At 42.7% G+C, this 19,503-nt stretch overlaps 1 protein-coding gene across 1 annotated transcript in view; it reads left to right on the top strand.

Moving 5' to 3' along the window:
* ehd4 (EH-domain containing 4) overlaps positions 1 to 18,063 on the top strand; it is a 40,922-nt gene extending 22,859 nt beyond the window's left edge. The window contains exons 4-6 of the mRNA XM_060933927.1: positions 3,379 to 3,791; positions 5,867 to 6,031; positions 14,555 to 18,063. Of these exons, the coding sequence (XP_060789910.1) occupies positions 3,379 to 3,791; positions 5,867 to 6,031; positions 14,555 to 15,112 (1,136 nt within the window). The 3' untranslated portion in view covers positions 15,113 to 18,063. The remainder of the gene's footprint in view (positions 1 to 3,378; positions 3,792 to 5,866; positions 6,032 to 14,554) is intronic.
* Positions 18,064 to 19,503: the final 1,440 nt, after the last annotated feature.

The raw sequence follows: 19,503 nt of genomic DNA, 5'->3' as shown, positions 1-19,503 counted from the left end.
CCACAGTCATGCAGCACTGTTCTGGACATGAGGGATAACACTCCATGGGCGTTCCACATCTGTTCCTGTTTTGAGTCCATCAGCCAGAATGGCACGTTGTCAGCAGTAACCTCTCAAGTGTACTGATGACACAATGCTCCATGTATGTTTGATGGCCGACATGGTGCTGCAGTGGTTAGCACGCTCATCTCGCAGCAATGAAGAGTTTATAACATCAACGAAACTGACTTCATGTTAAAACTGTTAATGTTACAGTCATGTTGTCTGTTGTTGCCCAAATGAGGATGGGTTCCCTTTTGAGTCTGGTTCCTCTCGAGGTTTCTTCCTCATGTCGTCTGAGGGAGTTTTTCCTTGCCACCGTCGCCACATGCTCGCTCATTGGGGATAGATTAGGGATGAAATTAGCTTATGTTTTACGTCATTCAAATTCTGTAAAGCTGCTTTGCGACAATGTTTGTTTATTGTTAAAAGCGCTATACAAACAAACTTGTCTTGACTTGACAGCAAGAAGGTCCGAAGATTTGCGTGGGTTTCCTCTGGGTGCTCCGTTTTTTTCTCACAGTCCAAAGACGTATGGATTAGGTCAACTTTCTATTCTAAATTGCCCACAGTTGTGAATGTGAGTGTGAAAGGTTGTTTGTCTCTGTGTTAGCCCTGTGATAGACTGGCGACCTGCCCAGGGTGTACCCTGCCTCTCACCCAAAGTCAGCTAAGATTGGCTCCAGGTTCTCCTGCAACCCTAACAGATAAATGGTATAGATAATGGATGGATGTTTTTGATGATTTAAGTGCTTAGTAGCATGACAAATTCTTTCAAACAAGTTTCAATTTTTTTGTCAACAATTACATTACTTTCCTAGCTGGAAAGTATAATGCATGATTTATTGTTAAAGATATAATGAGCCGGTTTCCCCTGATTCTTTTATTCAAAGACCAGCTTCGATATTTCTCACACTCTAAAGCTCCTGCTTCACAGGTTCTTGGCAGTATTCCCTAACATTTCTATACCAGTATGTAATCCATTCTATTTTTTTTTTACGTCCTAACATCATTATGATTTGATTATGAACTGAGCCTATGAACAGATGCACTGAATTGCTGCCAGTTAATTTTTACTAGCAGTATTTGGCGTATTACAGCATTTATATATGGTGGATATTTGAAACCAAGATGTGATGTCAGAACACCTGAAAGCTGTGTGAAACTGTGTCCTCCCTCCTAAACAGATGTGTAACCAGATATGAAGGTTACATGGGTAGAAGTATTACTAGGAAGTAATAGCAGCATTTCTCAAATGTGCACAATGAGGTGAAAATGAGTAGCAATTATAACTGTGTAATTAATAAAACACATACGTACAGTAGCGGTTAGTAGTATTGAACTAAATATTTTTGCAAATAATAAAAATTAAGTAAAATAAAATGTATTGTGAGCCCTGCGATGACCTGGCGACTTGTCCAGGGTGTACCACGCCTCTCGCCCGTAGTCAGCTGGGATAGGCTCCAGCTTGCCTGCGACCCTGTCGAACAGGATAAGCGGCTACAGATAATGGATGAATGGATAGATGGGTGAAAAATGATCAATTTGAAGATCAGTGAGTCTAGTGCTAAAAGAGCCTGACTCACCAAGATCAGCTTGCTTCACCTTTCACAGCTGTAAAAACAAACATGCATTATAGGCCTATGCTGCTGTCTTTATCACCTTAGAAAAGCTCTATAATATATGCTGATGATCGCTATAGATAGTTTTCACTGACGTCACGGCATTCCGGGGAACGCCCCCCAGCCGCCATCTTGCGGGGCAAACAAAACGGACCATCGCCACTACCGGCTACGTTATCTCGGATGAATTTATGAAGTTATATAGTCAGGTTTCTAAAATAAAGATCAATGTCGGCAAAATCAAGCAAACAGAAGTATATAGATACATTAGACGACATCTCACGACCACGGTATGCAGCCAAACTGGCCTTGATTGGGGGAATTGACCCCTACGAAGTGGACAAAGATGCATTTTCAAGTGACTAGGCAGGGCTGCCAAAGCCTGAAACTGCCAAAGCCTGCTCCAAAGCCTGAAACTGACTTCATCAAACTTTACAGGCTGTCTGATATATACAACTTTATATATTCACAGCGCGCCTTTTGGCGGATGCCGCCTGAATCGCGCAGATCCGATTTTTTTTTTGGGGGGGGCGTTGGAGTGTCTGATTATAATTTCAAAGTAAATTCTGTATTAAAATTACTAAATAAGCAAATCCGTTACAGTCCATGAAACAGGAAGTATAAGGATGAGAAAAAAACAGTTTAAATCGGAAAGCTGCGCACATTTGCGCAGTCCTGCACACCGCTCGGGCTGCGCAAATGTGCGCAGCTTTCCGATTTAAACTGTTTTTTTCTCATCCTTATACTTCCTGTTTCATGGACTGTAACGGATTTGCTTATTTAGTAATTTTAATACAGAATTTACTTTGAAATTATAATCAGACACTCCAACGCCCCCCCTAAAAAAAAAATTGGATCTGTGCGATTCAGGCGGCATCCGCCAAAAGGCGCGCTGTTTGTATCCCAAACACAAATCAAATCATACAGAATAGACCTAAAATGTTTTTCAAAAATGACCCTTGCGTGAGTGAAGTGACAAGTTTCAAATAGAAACATGACAAACGAGCAATATTAAGTGTACATTACAATGTAAACGTACACTCAGCGGCTCCAGTTAGGCATTCTCCAGAGATTGTTCACATGATGTTTTGGTTTCCAAAAACAAACTTAAACACAATTGATTGTTTATTTAAACAACTTACCACTTATAAAATGATCGGAGCAGACTTTGCTGTGTTTGGAAGGCTGATAATCCTTGCGGTTGATTCTCGCAAGCCATAGAGTTCTCCTTTGTATGCTGAGTTTCTTTGCTCGCCTTCGTGCTCCTGTACAGTGGGAATTCCATAAAAGCTCCGCTTGACTTCATCATCTGACCTATTACGAAAGCCGTGAATACAACAGGTGTGCACCATTGCTAGCTTTAAATAGCCTGCTTGGGTTCTTTTGAAGACTTTGTACTCGCGCGTTACAATGTGTGCTTAGTCACCCGTACGGTAAGCTTGACCCGCAAGATGGCCGCCACTAGGGAATCCCCGACTCTGTGACGTCATGTGAAAACTATCTATAGGCTGTTGGTATAGGATATTACCTTAATTGTGAATCCTTACACAGCAACATCTGTATAATATTTCTTTTAGCCCAGAAACTATACTCAACTGCATATGACTTAATTTGCTTTGTGTGCCATTCGTCAGATCATGGTAAATATACCTCCAACCAAAAACTATATACACAAGCAAATGTGCTTCTTTTAAAACAGCTCCTCTCTTCTCTGTAGGCTATGATTTCTCTGAAGTTCTACGATGGTTTGGTGAGCGTGTAGATCGCATCATCCTCCTCTTCGACGCTCACAAGCTGGATATCTCTGACGAGTTCTCTGAGGCTATTAAGGCCTTCCGTGGCCAGGACGACAAGATCCGTGTGGTTCTAAACAAGGCCGACCAGGTGGACACACAACAGTTGATGCGTGTCTATGGGGCCTTGATGTGGTCTCTGGGCAAAGTTATGAACACCCCGGAGGTGGTGAGGGTATACTTGGGCTCTTTCTGGGCCAAGCCACTGCAGAACACGGAAAACCGCCGGCTATTTGAGGCTGAAGCACAGGACCTCTTCCGGGACATCCAGGCCCTGCCACGCAACGCTGCCCTGCGCAAGCTCAATGATCTCGTCAAAAGAGCCAGACTTGCCAAGGTCAGTTTGCTTTATCAGCTGTAAAAGCACTGTATACCTCTCAGACTTGTAGAACAGCAAATCTGTACGGTATGCTATAGTCCATATAATTTTATACAATCTCTATACCACTGGTAGTCTGTGTAACTTCTTTGAGCAAGAATGAGCATTTGGGTGAGGAAGGAAAACTTGACGTTATTTTTAAATGATAGCAGTGGAAATGTTTGGAATGATCACGGATGATCTTGACCTTCTCTGCTCTATGTCATGGGTGTTTTGTCTTGCATTTGACCTCAGTTCAGACATTGTTGTTTTTGGTCAACTGTAAACACACCCACTGTGCCACGTGATCTCTCAGTATGCTGCTTGAAAGAGTTTAGAACAGCACTTAAGTCTCTACCCTTTCAAACAATCCATTTATGGATCTGCCGACGAGAGCGCCTCTTATCTCTTCCACAATGCTTCCCCCAAACTGCCCGACAAACAGGAATCCTGGTTCTGTTTAATTTCCTTCCTAAAATGCAAAAAGGCATGTGTGAAATAGTTACGCACCCTTTTCCATCTCCTGAAAGGGTTGAGTGTAATGCTTTCCCCTGGTATGTAGATTGTGTATGATGTGTACTAGCCTAGAAAATGTGTAGCTCTTGTTTTTTCCCACCACCTTCCACGTTCTTCTCCACTGCCACTCTTCTAGTTTGTGCCACTCCTGCCACTCTGGTTTCTGGCTGCCGGCCACATGTTGAAAGCACGAGTGCAGATTTATTTTAGTCCTCATCCTTCAGGAAAGAGATGTGTAAATATAGTCACTGCAATCTCAAGGTGGAGCAGCTGATAATTTTATATTTTACAGTCAGCCTGCAGAAGGCAAAGTTTACCATGTCTGACAGCTTCCTGATGATAAAAGAAATAATGTCACAGTGTTGTTGGTTGTTTATTCCAAGGTCCTTTTATTCATAGTTACTGACTTGTGGACAAAAGATACAACAGCGTTCTGACTTACTGAACAGATGCTGAATTGATTTTCTGGGTAGCCATTCAGATGATTTGAAATTACCTGTGCGGAGTTTACGCCTTTGAAGATGATGATTTTTTTTATTTATGCCTCCGGCACCGTAAGGTGCAGGGGGCATTATGTTTAGGGTTGTCCGTCTGTCCGTGCGTGCGTGCGTCCGTCCCGAAACCTTGTGAACGCGATATCTCAAAGGCTAATGAAAGGAATTTCACCAAACTTTCACCATTTGTGCGCTTTGGGACAAACATGAACTGATTAGATTTTGAGATCAAAAGGTCTAAGGTCAAGGTCACTGTGAGGTCAAATGTCTGTCCGAAAACCTTGTGAACACAATATCTCCAAGGCTGATGAAAGGAATTTTACCAAACTTTCACCATTTGTACGCTTTGGGACAAACATGAACTGATTAGATTTTGAGATCAAAAGGTCTAAGGTCAAGGTCACTGTGAGGTCAAATGTCTGTCCGAAAACCATCTCCAAGGCTGATACAAGTAATTTCACCAGGTCAAGATTACTGTGAGATCAAATGTCCATCCCCAAATCACAACTTAATAAGGCGTGTAGTCTACCGGGCGGAGGCATCCCCATCGACACCGTTGGCGTCGAGTTCTATCTAGTTTCTTAAGTGGAGCTCCTGTGGCACGTTTTTCATCGAAACCCGAAGGAAACTAAATAAAATAAAATGTGGAATGATAATCTTTTATGGGTGAAATATGCTTTAAAGTCTAGTTCTGTGTTTTGAGGCAATACAAAATCAAGAGAGTAAAAAGTTTGGACTAATATGATTATATCCAAATGAAAAGTGGGCACAGATCTAAATAAGCATCCAACAGTAGCCTAATAGCCTATTGAAAATATGATGACATTGCTTGTTATGATGGGGAACACGGTTTCTTTCATTTTAACAGTACTGGATCCACCCACATTAATTGCCTACCAATCTATAAAACAGTGCTGTGAAATATACCACAGAACAAAACAGCGGATCCTAATATTATTCTTTTACAATACGATGCAGTTATACACAGTAGAGAGAGTTCTTTGGATAACAGTAAGTTACTCTGAATAATGTTTATGCCTCTAGGTGCATGCCTATATCATCAGCTATCTGAAAAAGGAGATGCCTTCTCTGTTTGGGAAAGAGAAGAAGAAGGAGGAGTTGATTACCCACTTACCTGAGATCTATCAACTGCTGCAGAGAGAACATCACATCTCGCCTGGAGATTTCCCCAGTGTCACCAAGATGCAGGTAAATCCTGTAATCAGTCACCCATGAACTTTTATTGAATCACTTTTTTGCTAAACTACATTTATCAGAAACCTACTGCCATTATGCTGTAGTTGGGGGAGATGGAGGTCATCGCCCCACCTTTCATTCAGTTGGGAAAAAGAACTAACAAGGCAATTGACCAGGAAAAATTATGTAGATATGGGCGACACAGTGATGTAGTGGTTAGCACTGTCGCCTCACAGCAAGAAGGTCCTGGGTTCGAGCCCAGCGGCCGACAGGGACCTTTCTGTGTGGAGTTTGCATGTTCGCCCCGTGTCCGCGTGGGTTTCCTCCGGGTGCTCCGGTTTCCCCCACAGTCCAAAGACATACAGGTTAGGCTAATTGGTGACTCTAAATTGACCGTAGGTGTGAATGTGAGTGTGAATGGTTGTCTGTGTCTATGTATCAGCCCTGCGATGACCTGGCGACTTGTCCAGGGTGTACCCCGCCTTTCGCCCGTAGTCAGCTGGAATAGGCTCCAGCTTGCCTGCGACCCTGCACAGAATAAGTGGTTACCAGGGGTGATAGCGTTCCGGCGCCGCGCCGGATTTCCGGCATACCGTGGCTGGGGGAAAAAAAAAAATCTAGTTCGCCCATTGTCCTGTGTCATTCTGAGATGCGCAGATAGACAGTAAAGGGAATTCCGAATTCCCTTTACTGCCTATCTGCGCATCTCAGAATGACACAGGACAATGGGCGAACTAGATTTTTTTTTTTTTCCCCAGCCACGGTACGCCGGAAATCCGGCGCGGCGCCGGAACGCTATCACCCCTGGGTTACAGATAATGGATGGATGGATATATAGATAAATATAGATAGATAGAGAAACACACACACACACACACACACACACACACACACACACACACACAACAAGCATATTGGAGAACAAGAATGAAGGTCAACAATGCATTAACACCATTGATCAATACCAGTTTATCAGGCTATGATAATGCTTGGCGCCATTTATTCCAACTATTGATTAATAAACAGTAATCAAATATACCGTGCACTGACATGCTCCGGTTGAAATTATGGATTCTCTGAGGTGACTGGCATAGTACTATTTTGTGAGGGGTGCCAGTCACCGAAGAGTATCCATAATTATTGGTGCCTCTCAGTGCATGGTATATTAGATTTATATCCCTCATCAAAAAAATTCAAACTAAGAATTAGAAATAAATTTGAAAAAAAAAAATTAGAGGTCTAACTCAGTCATTGTTCCTCTCCACTATGTGAGTGTCAAAATATCCAAATTGAAAAAGACTCTCCAAGGTTCCAAACTGTACATAAGCACAAAATTCCACACTTTATTTGTGTGTGTGTGTGGTTTTTTTTTTTATCCCCCGCTGGTCGATAGGTCCGAATGAGGATTATGTTGTGCCAATTTCCGTTTGTCCGTCCGTCCATCCCGGGAAGGGTGCTCACATTTTGAAATCAATTCATCTCACAATTTTTGGAGGAATTTCACGAAACTTGGCAGGATTCTTTGTTGTATGTCAGTAATGCGCATATTGTAATTTCGTTCAATTGGGTCACATTTTACCAGAGTTACAGCCCTTGATTAACAAAATTATAATTTGACAATTTCATGAGTGTGTTTTCCTTCTGAAATCAACTCCTCTCACAATTTTTGGAGGAATTTCACCAAACTTGATAAAAGGCATTGTTATATGTTGGGAATACGTATTTTGTAATTTTGTTCAGTTTGGCTGCATTTTACCAGAGTTGTGGCCCTTTTATTAACAAGCTTATACTTTCACAATTTCATGAAGGTGTGCTTGCCTTCTGACATCAACTCCTCTCTGAATTTTTGGACGAATTTCCCAAAGCTTGGCAAAAGGCTTGTTGTGACGGTAACACGCATATTGCGATTTAATTTCGTTTGTGAAAATTTTCCCAGAGTTTTGACCCTTGATTAAATAACTTGTACTTTGACAATTTTATGAGGCTGTACGTTCTTCTGAAATCAACTCCTCTCACAATTTTTGGAGGAATTTCACCAAACTTGACAGGATTCTTTGTTATATGTCAGTAATACATATTTTGCAATTTCATTCAATTCAGTTGCATTTTACCAGAGTTGGCATCGCTGCCAGCGGGGGATATTGTGCTCTCGGAGCACTCTTGTGTGAGGGTTTTTTTTTGGTATTCTCACTATCAGTTGATTTTCTATAAAACCCTTCACATCCTCATCCTCTAGGAGATTGAATCTCGGCATAAACTCACTGGAGTCAGCCGTGTTTGTTGTTTACATCAGAGCGACCTTCCACCTGCGCATGTGCAATATGATCATGATGCGTAGATCTGCACACATAGAAATGCTCGCAGAGCCACAGCTGTGACTCGAGTCAGCCGTATAGCTTGAAATTGTGACGTCAGTTCATGGTATATCCAGGATATACCATGACTGACTCACACCATATCCATTTTCTTTAATTTTGATGTCACAAGCTACACTGCTTAATCAGTAGTGAAACTATTTTATGTCATGTGAGCCATCCTTGGCCAATCCCTGCATGGGAATTTTTTGATGAAGGATAGAATATACAGGGTGTTTAAAAAAATGTGATATTATTTGAGATGTAAATATCCCAGAAACTACACAGTCTAGGCAAATGAAACTGAACAGGCATAATGTTGAGCAATATAAGATTTATTCCTCAAAATTTGAATGAGAAATTCAAAAGGTATGTGGATTCCATGAACGATTTCACAAATGTTCAATATGCGCGCCGCCTAAAGCACGGCACACATACACACAGACAGCCTTCCTCTTTGAAATGTTTTGCGCCGTGTCCAAATCTGCATTGCAGTCAGTGCATTTTTAGAGAATTCTCTCATAAATGCACACTGCACAGTCTTGTTCAACTGTGTTCGAGCGTACTCTAACACACAAAACGCCTTTTCTTTTCCACTGAATGGCGTTTCTATACCTAAAAAGATAAAAACAAAAAGCATTAAATATATAATTTTGACCTGAGAAATTTTAACACATGCTGTTAAAATTTGAGGTGAATTGAACGAGAATTGGCAAAGTTATTAGATTGTGAAATGATATCTAATTTTTTAAACACCCTGTAGAATAGTCCCTTAAAGGCCTTTACACACCAGATATGACACGAAATTGCGATGTGAAATTTTTGCACACAGTATGTACACCGGGCGGCATGGTAGTGTAGTGGTTAGCGCTGTCGCCTCACAGCAAGAAGGTCCGGGTTCGAGCCCCGTGGCCGGCGAGGGCCTTTCTGTGTGGAGTTTGCATGTTCTCCCCGTGTCCGCGTGGGTTTCCTCCGGGTGCTCCGGTTTCCCCCACAGTCCAAAGACATGCAGGTTAGGCTAACTGGTGACTCTAAATTGACCGTAGGTGTGAATGTGAGTGTGAATGGTTGTCTGTGTCTATGTGTCAGCCCTGTGATGACCTGGCGACTTGTCCAGAGTGTACCCCACCTTTCGCCCGTAGTCAGCTGGGATAGGCTCCAGCTTGCCCTGTAGAACAGGATAAAGCGGCTAGAGATAATGAGATGAGATGAGATGAGATTTTGCCTCGCTTCGCACTGTTTTCCTTGCTACAATGGTCAGTAGTGTCCTAAGTGAATAGCTGTGTTTCCGTTAACTCCTTAATGCACATTTGAAACTGTGAACTAAAAAACAAGGATGGAAAGGTCAATTTGGGAAAGTATGGAAACAAAAACACTTTCAAAAAAATCACAAAGTTTTATGCTCACATGAGGTGGTTTTTCAGACGATATGATAACGTTGCAAAATTGTAATGGAAACATTTTTTGAAGAGCAAATGGAAAGACTATCTTTCTGAAAAAAAAAAGAGCGTTCTGTGAGCGCTATCGCGAGAGGATAAAACCCAACTTTAATCGCATAACATCACTCAGTGGAAACACAAACCATTCTCAATTGTGTTTTGTCAAGATTTTTAAAATAAATCGCTTACATTTCGCAAAAAAAACTGCAATGGAAACCCGGCTACGGATGGAGTCGCCTAGCAGGATATAATAATTATAGAGGACATAATAATTACAGACATGCTCTCAAGAAAGAGAATGTTTTGGTGTTGCTAGACATAAAGCTTTACTGGGGCGCAGTGCCTCCTCCCCCCATTACTCCCCATTAAATCACAGTATCTTTTTCTTGAATGCCTCCTGCGTTTATGAGATATGCTATAGCTGTATTATCATTCCTCAATCCTGATTCTTGTTTTGTGCCGATACCTGGATTGCTGCATGTGTGCTTCAGTGCACTGGCTATGACCTGCACACGGGAGTGCATGGACAGGAATGTGCACACCACTGTGTACGGCCCCAGGCGCAAGGACAGTGCATGCTTCAGCATGTATTTTTGGGTTACGCTGCGTTGCTTTGAAACCATGGTTTAGAAAAAAAAATCCATTCTTTTCCTGTTCTCAGTCTAAATTGATCCACTGCCAAATATCAGAGCTTGTTAAAAATCAAATGTGAGATTTTGTGTGGAGCACAGCAAGTTTGCCAGCTTATCTTTTCATTGCGTGACATCAGTGGAACCCAGTGAAACCCTCGTTTGATTAGTTAGGTAATCAGTTTTCACTTGTGAAATTTCGCAACAAACAAAATGGATCCGAATGTATTTTTATTATTTTCTTTATTCGTACCAAATTTCATTTTTGGTGTGTAAAGACTAATAAGAACATGCATGTAATGACCTGTATGATTTGGTGTGAATATTTCGTCCGAAAATTTGGATTTGCTGCACTCCCAAGATCCAGACTGGACTCTACATTTAAAGGGAGAGTCACTGATTCTGGTGAAAGATTATTGATATTTGAACTCAACAGTCAAACAAATACACACCCCCTTCAATGCGCCTTCAGAAGCCCCTCCCCCCAAAAAAAAAATTCATGAAGGCGCATTGCCAAGGCAACAACACTAACAACTGGCCTAGCAACAAACATGATAATACAAAAGTCATCAAACAAATGATATGCAAGCACAAAAACACATCATCCAAACCACATGGAAGTAAAAACTAAGAGTTACTAAGATTGTTTTTACAAAGTGACAGTGACTGAAGAGAGGACTGGAGATTTGTAGCTAAGCTAACAAGGAAAATAACATTACATAGCACAGCAATTCAAATTATGCATCAATCCAAATAACACATGAGTTAGCAAACTTGTGCTTTTAGGCTATAAAACCCTTCGCAAACGTTGTGTGAATAAATACCCTGATCAAGTCAAGTGGCTTGATTGTCATTTCAAACGTGTAGCTGGTACGGTACACAGTGAAACGAAACAGCATTCCTCCAGGACCATGGTGCTACGTAAAACACAGAACCAAATTAGAGTACACAGACATGCACAGGGTTACATAAAGTGCACATTTGCAAATGCTGTACAATAATTAATACAATAATTAAGCCTCGGTCACAACCGGATGTACGATTTTTTGGCCGTGCGATTTTTGGCGTTTCCCAAATCGCTGCGTTTTTTTTTTTTTTTTTGTTCGTGGAGAACGTAGTTGTGGTGACCATGAAGGAGTAAGATCACCGCGCACCCAACATACAACCCCGAAATCGAACGTGCGTACCACGCACGAAATCTGAGGCTGCTCAGACGTACGGCTGTCGCTTCATTCGTACAGCCAACGCACCTTCAAACGTGCACTAATCGTACTGACCGTGCGTTCCATGCAGGCTTCGTATGAAGGTTGCAAGAACTGCGCACGATCTGTACGTTATGCGTACCAGCGGCGTTCGTTTGTCGCACTGCGGCGATTGGAGAGGGTTATATATATTTCGGCATACTTTGGTTTCTCACTGTGAAAATGGCAATCCCTCCGCAAAGACTTCGTCTCAAACTCCTGGCCTGCTGGCCACTGTCGTGGTCTTCATCCTCCTCCTCACTGCTCCTTGTCCTCTCTCTCTCCTCCCTCTCTGCCGCCGTCTCTCTCTCCTCCCTCTCTGCCGCCGTCTCCTCCGTCTCCCTCTCCTCCGTCTCCGACACCTTTTCTATCCTCCTCTTCCCTTTGGCATATTGAATTGAAGCGATGCAATACAATGAAATGAAATTAAATGAAATTGGGTTTTCTCTCAATCAAAGCCTACGTGTACAAATGGCCGTAGGCACCCCTGCAGCTTTATATGTCGGCCGTAAGGCACTTTTTAACCCTTTAATTAACAGCAAATGCCCAGGACACAGAAGGATCACAAAAACAGAAGCTTAAAAAATAACGCATGCTTTATTTAGTAAATAGATAACTAAATTATCCTTTAAAAATAGCACCAAGCTACAAAGAAAGAAAAAAATAAAAGAAAAATAAAATTGTCCCGTCTCAGCAAGCGCTGAAATGAAGCCTAATGCGCGGGGAAGCCCCGTGTGTGATGTCACAGCTCCAGCGTCCAGGTAGCAGCGGGGGATTCCCAAAAACGTCTATGGCTCGCCCGGAGTCAGCGCACACCTTGGGCAATAAAAGAGAAAGCATCAAACAATGCCGACGTACACAACAACAAGGCAAAAACAGCAGGGAAGGAGAAGTCTTACGTCCCTTTACCCTGTCGTTAGCGAGCGTTGAATTAACAGTTGACTCCAGATTCCCGTTGGCTAGGTCACGATTTCCTAAGTCCGCAGCCGACGCACCTCAAAAGAAGGCAGCAAATCAGGGAAACAGCACAGCGCAGGCAGAGAAAAACTGTTTGTATGTTCGTTCGTTTGTTCATTCCTTCCTTCCTTCATTCGTTCGTTCGTCTGTTCCTTCCTTCAATCTGCCCGCTGATCTTCCACTGGTAACTACGCATCTGCTGCGGCATCCGATCCCCTCTTTGGGTTGCATTCCCAAACAACCCAACTCCGAGAAATCCACGTCCCCTCTTTGGGCTGCATTCCCAAACAACCCGACTCCGAGAAGTCCGTATCCCCGGTGGGGCGGGGGCCGTTACCGGCCTCACACCATCCACAGGCACCTCTTAACGATTTCACGCCCTGTTGAACTCCTCCTTAATACTGAAAGGGTCCCCTTTTTATACCCCACCCCTTCGTCTTTCAAGTGCTTCAATAGGTCAGGTAATAATTGTCCAAACAGCTGATCCATCTAAGCAATTAGAGAGCTGCAAATACAAGATCAGTGTAGGTAGCAGTCAATTAGCAGCACACAGTAAAGTCACAGCAATCAACCAATTATGTGAACACACCAAAATCACAGCAACCCAAATAAACCACAGCAAACCATCACAGCAAAAATAAAAATAAGATCCCCACACAGCTAGAGGCTGACATATATACCCGAGTTTTCGTGCGATTGACGCCCTCTCACCGTACGGCCAATGCATGGCTGACTTACTTGACACGCATGGATGACATACGAAATATCTGAACGTGCGTTGGCCGCACTAATTACATGTGTGGGGCGCACGACACACATACGGAGTCCGCAAGTGCGACGTATGAAAAAAATTGACATTTTGCCCAAACCTGACACCAGCAAATCGTATGAAAGACGCATGTCGGCCGTACGGAAGACACACGAGGCCGCAAGTTTGTCTTGCAACCTGAAAAAAACGTAAGCGCCCGTAGAGTTTGTTTGACATGACAAAGAACCTCTGCGGCCGGTCTGCGGCCAGTCTACGGCTCGAAAATCAGCATGTCACTCCGTGTGTTTCTTTGCGTTTTTTGCACGTAGACCGGCCGTAGGAGCACGTACGGCCGGTTGTGACCGAGGCTTTACTAAAACAGGGCAATCGTAAAAGGAAAAAAATGTAGAGTGCTGGTGTCGGATATAGTCTAGTTATTGTCCAGGGAGCAGCCTCTGGAAAGCAGGATGGACAGGAGAGCTGGCCGACTACGATTTGTTTCTCACACACCCACTGCTAATGATTCTGCTTCCCCTGGCCAGTGGTGCTCTTTTTTTTCTTCTTCTTCTTTTGAGGTTTATTGGCATTTGGCAAAGAATGAATCGGTGCATTACTGCCACCAGTTGGTATGGGACATGGATCGCGTCCCTCTTGTTCCCACCACCGCTTTCCCCTTGTCTTGTGCACGAGCACAAACATCCCACCCCCATTAGTGATTGGCTGGAATAATGTGTGGCTCGATCCAAGCCACTTTGTTTCCTATTTAAAGCTCTAGAGCTGTGTGTGAACACCAGATTTTTATTTCAGTGTGCACACAGAATGGACAGCTGGTGGATTGTGAAGATGTATTTGCTCAATTTGCCCAAAAGTGTACTGGATTAGAATTGATGACTGCACCTTTAAGGGCCAGCATCGATTAGCATGTTTACAATCCCAGATATGGCTAAAAAAATAGCATCAATGCTTGTTCATTTTTTTCCCCTCTTTTGTCTCTCCAACATGCTTTAATTTTGATTCAGTACCATAGGAAAAGTCCACAGAACATTATATACAGGCAGTGAATTAGGAAAAAAAATGTGAATATTTCACCCACATCAATAAATGTTTAAGTAAATATTAATAAAGTAAATACTAATTTGTTAACTTTGTCGTCATGTGTCTGTGCAGGAACAGCTTGCGCACTACGACTTCAGCAAGTTCCCCTCTCTGAAAATTAAGCTGATTGAATCAGTGGACAAGATGCTGAGCAGCAAGATTGCACAGCTGATGAACATGATCCGGGAGGAGGAAGGCAGACAGCCAGTTCAGATTGTGACGGGTGGGGCTTTCGAAGGCTCTGAGGATGGACCATTCGGCCACGGCTATGGTGAGGGCATTAGTGCTGGAGCGGATACTGAAGACTGGATTGTGAGTCGTGACAAGCCACGGTACGATGAGATCTTCTACACACTGATGCCCATCAACGGCAAGGTGACTGGTGTCAATGCCAAGAAGGAGATGATGAACTCGCGCCTACCCAACACTGTGCTCGGAAAGATCTGGAAGCTGGCCGACTGTGACAGGGATGGCATGCTGGACGATGAGGAGTTTGCCCTGGCTCAACACCTCATAAAGGTCAAACTGGAGGGCTACGAACTGCCCTCAGAGTTACCGCCCCACCTGGTGCCCCCCGGCCACAGGAAGAACCCCACTGCAGACATCTTGTACAACCACCAGAATGACTAAGACCCCAAAGGGACCACAGAATAGCTGTGTTTTTGCATATATAAACCTGAACCAACAACTCACATCACAGCCTCAGTAGGATGATTCAACCAAATGCTAATGTGGATAACAGTAAATATTTTCTCTTGCTAGTTAGTTTCATTTTGCTTTCAGAATTATGAAAAAGTGCATAGTTATTCTTAACATGACTACCCCAGACCACTTCACAAAAGTAGTCTGACTCCGGTAGAGAGCAGTCTGCTTTGACAGTGCACATGCTACACGTACATTTAACGTAGTGTTCAGCAACAGACTTTCACATTAAATATTGCCAGTGTCAAAGGTGCAGCCAAAGTAAATCATGCAGCAAACAAAACAGCTGTGAACCTGGGATAAAATATTTACATACACAACATGCACACGCTATATGGCCAAAAGTATGTGGACACCTGCCCATCACCCCTATATGAGGTTCTTCCCCAAACTGTTGGAAACACACAATTGTACAGGCTGTCTTTGTAAGCTGTAGCATTAAGGTTTCCTTTGACTGCAACTAAGAGGCCGAAATATGTTCTAGCATAACAATACCCATGTGCACAAATTGAAGTCCATACAGATATGGTGTGGAAAAACTTAAGTAGCCTGCACAGAACCCAGACCTCAACGCTGTTGAACAAATTTGGAATAATCTGGAACATCGACTTCATGCCAGGCCTTCTCGACATCAGTGCCCAACCTCCTGTGGCTGAACGGGTACAAATCCCCACATCTGTGGTCTAAAATCTAGCAAAAAGTCCTCTCAGAATTCTACTTGTTAACGCCCATGATTTTAGAATGGAATATTTAATAGCCAGGTGTCCACATATTTTTGGCCATATAGTGTATTTAAACTGACGTTGTCATCATTTATGAGTCTTTTCATCATTAGCTTGTATTGTGCAGGTATACAAGTGTTAAAGGAATGTATTGGTAGCTCGTGTGGCATAGAACCACATTTGTAACTGCAGAACTACACAGTCAAGCGAACACATGGAATATCATTTGAATCCTAATGGCAAACCAATATTATTGTCAATATAATTTTGCAGTTTGTTTGCTGATAGTGACACGAGCCCTTATGCATCAAAGTTGCATAGAAATGAGTGCAGATTGACGTCTGAACAAATCTGCATCCGATTCATGAAACCTTTGCCCAGTATCAGTTCAGGTGGTGATTTGAGCATAACTGATAAGTCAGCTTCAGCCCCCATCTGCTCATCCTTATTTACATCATATCCATATGAGACCCCAGTTTATTATATACATCTAATTTACATGAAACTTGTCATAATTTATGCTGTTGTAACAGGAAACCAATGAAAGGTAAACATTCAGCAGTCTTCAATTAAAGCTAGACGGCCTTTCGATTTCATAAAATCGGTGAAATTTAGTTCCCTCTGAAATTTGGTCATTGTGATGTATGTTTTATTGCTGTAATATCTTTTTTTAAAAAAAAAACACCAGGTCATTCTGTGACTGGGAAGTTATTTAATTTGAGGGGTTTCAAATTAAATAACTCGCATGTTTTAGTTTTTTGTGAAATTTTGCAATAACCTCAAAAAATGTGATTTCCAGGTGTCTCATCTGACCAGCACTCTGCTGCTCAGAGCTTCATGATCATTTATTTTATTATCACTCACAGGCTGTTAGTCTCCTTACTATACTTTGGTGATACCGATATTGATTATTTAATATTTTGCTCAGGTTTATAAGCACTCGGAGTTTGATCACACACATCCAACAAAGATGAAACTGATCAATGAGGAAACTGGCAGTTTAATTTACGTGCACTTAATTTACAGTCATATCTGACTGTACATAACTTTGATGAATAAGGGCCAGTGTTCCAATTTTGTATTAAAGGGTCATCTGTAAGTTTACATTTTGAAAGAATTAGCATAAAGAATATGTGTGATGTATTTTCACAGCAATAAATTCTGAATAATTCTAATGCTAATAATCAGTTGCTAGTTATGGTGTGCGCTGAAACTTCAGCTCATGCTTGTTGGTCCAGGTGACATGTTGTGCTGGAAAACAAACCTAATCACCTAATTTTTTTTAATATAAAAAATAAAAATATATTAACTTCTTTCATCTAGGGTTTAGAAAAAGCAAGCTACTAGGCTACTGCAAACCTTTTCACTGTGCCACTTTTGCTTCAGTGTCTCATGAGAAATCAGTGCGATATGTTAGTCATATTTAATATGATAATTACGAAATATTAACTGGTTCTCATCTTTTTTGAATGCACGTCTGTGCTTGTTACACAGTTGTTCTTTTGTGTGTGTGTCTGTCTGTGTGTGTGTGTCATAATTCCCTCCAGTGTTACATCACACCAGATGCTCATTGCACATTGGTATCGAGTCACACCCAGCATAGTTAGGAGCTCCAAAGCATGATTGTGATCCCTCACTACCGCAGTGCCCTTTTTACATGGCTAAATATTGTATTCGTCAAATGATTTTCTTCATCTGACTTTGCATTCTGTGTTTATGAAGAGATGGGCTCTTTGAGGACACAGAATAAAATCCAACTGTTAACATTACAGTCTGTGGAATGTGGAAGATTTTTAGTTTTAAGAGAGGGGCAGAGAATGTGCTTTTAAGTTGTTGCATAAGGAATGCATCATGTACTTATTAACTTTAAATGGTTTGTTCAGTTGGTTATCACCAGATGGCTAACTTTTTAGATGGTCACTCATTTTTTGTAAGTGCATTGTTGGAATCAATGTCATACTGTTACCTATGAGGCAAATTATTTTAACCAACAACTGCAAAATCGCTCTGATTTTTTTCACAAGTCTTGTCTTATTAAAAGTTAAGTACTTTTCATGCTGGATTATACTCCTTATACTGCATTTTCTTTTAAGAGCCATGGCATTTTAATGTCTAGCGTATCACTACTGTAAAGAAATAACATTTATATACTTGTCTTTGAAATAAAAGAATATGTAGACATTAAATAATATTGAACCAAAAATTTGTTTATTCTTTATTATTTCATGATTTACAGTGGTGCTTGAAAGTTTGTGAACCCTTTAGAATTTTCTATATTTCTGCATAAATATGACCTAAAACATCATCAGATTTTCACACAAGTCCTGAAAGTAGATAAAGAGAACCCAGTTAAACAAATGAGACAAAAATATTATACTTGGTCATTTATTTATTTATTGAGGAAAATGATCCAATATTACTGTAGCAGTCCATGTAGGTGGGTGGAGCACAGAAGGACGGCAGGACAGAACTGTTTTAACAAAATTCTCTTTTATTTGCACTTTTCAGTTGCAAAGACACACGCACACACATCAGCCTTCTGGTTGTGGAGAGAGAGTCCCTCTGCTCTCACTCTCTCTCCTTAAGAAGGGTGCGGTCACTGGGAAGACACACAAACACATCAATTAACAACAGGTGTAGTGATTCTGCCACTTAACTTCCCCGACTCCGCCCTCCTGTCACAGACCGATGCTAGACCACGCCCCCGCTGCCACATACCCCCACCGCCCGACTCAGGCCGGGCAGCCGTCCGGCCCGCAGCCGACTCCCCCCCCCCTTGACGGGAGAGGAAGTCCGCCACGACCATCTGCTCCCCTGGCCTGTGGATCACCTTGAAGTTAAAGGGTTGGAGTGCCAGATACCAACGGGTGATCCGCGCATTGGCATCCTTCATGCGGTGGAGCCACTGGAGGGGCGCGTGGTCCGAACAGAGGGTGAAAGGGCATCCCAGCAGGTAGTACCGGAGGGCGAGGACCGCCCACTTGATCGCCAGGCACTCCTTCTCGATGGTACTGTAGCGCCCCTCACGCACCGACAGCTTGCGGCTAATGTACAAGACGGGGCGATCCTCCCCCTCCACCTGCTGGGACAAAACAGCCCCCAGCCCTCTGTCCGACGCATCCGTCTGCAACATAAAGGGGAGAGAAAAGTCAGGGGAGTGTAAAAGTGGCCCCCCACACAGTGCAGCCTTAACCTTAGAAAAAGCCCGCTGGCATTGCTCCGTCCACTGGACCGGATCTGGTGCCCCCGTTTTAGTCAGATCAGTCAGCGGGCTGGTGACGTCCGAATAATTAGATATAAACCTACAATAATAACCAGCCAGCCCCAGGAACTGTCTCACCCCCTTTTTGGTCTTGGGCCTCGGGCAGGCCGCAATCGCTGCAGTCTTGTTAATTTGGGGACGCACCTGCCTGTTGCCCAAGTGGAAGCCCAGATACCGTACTTCCACCCGCCCAATCGCACACTTCTTCGGGCTGGCCGTGAGACCCGCCTGCCTCAGCGACCTAAGGACGGCCCTCAGGTGTTGTAGGTGCCGCGGCCAGTCATTACTATAAATAATGATATTGTCTAAGTACGCGGCTGCATAGGTGGCGTGGG

This window comes from Neoarius graeffei, chromosome 11 (assembly GCF_027579695.1).
Source record: "Neoarius graeffei isolate fNeoGra1 chromosome 11, fNeoGra1.pri, whole genome shotgun sequence".
Taxonomy (NCBI): Eukaryota; Metazoa; Chordata; class Actinopteri; order Siluriformes; family Ariidae; genus Neoarius; species Neoarius graeffei.
The sequence above is the reverse complement of the archived record's forward strand: the minus strand, read 5'-3'. Positions and strand labels throughout refer to the sequence as shown.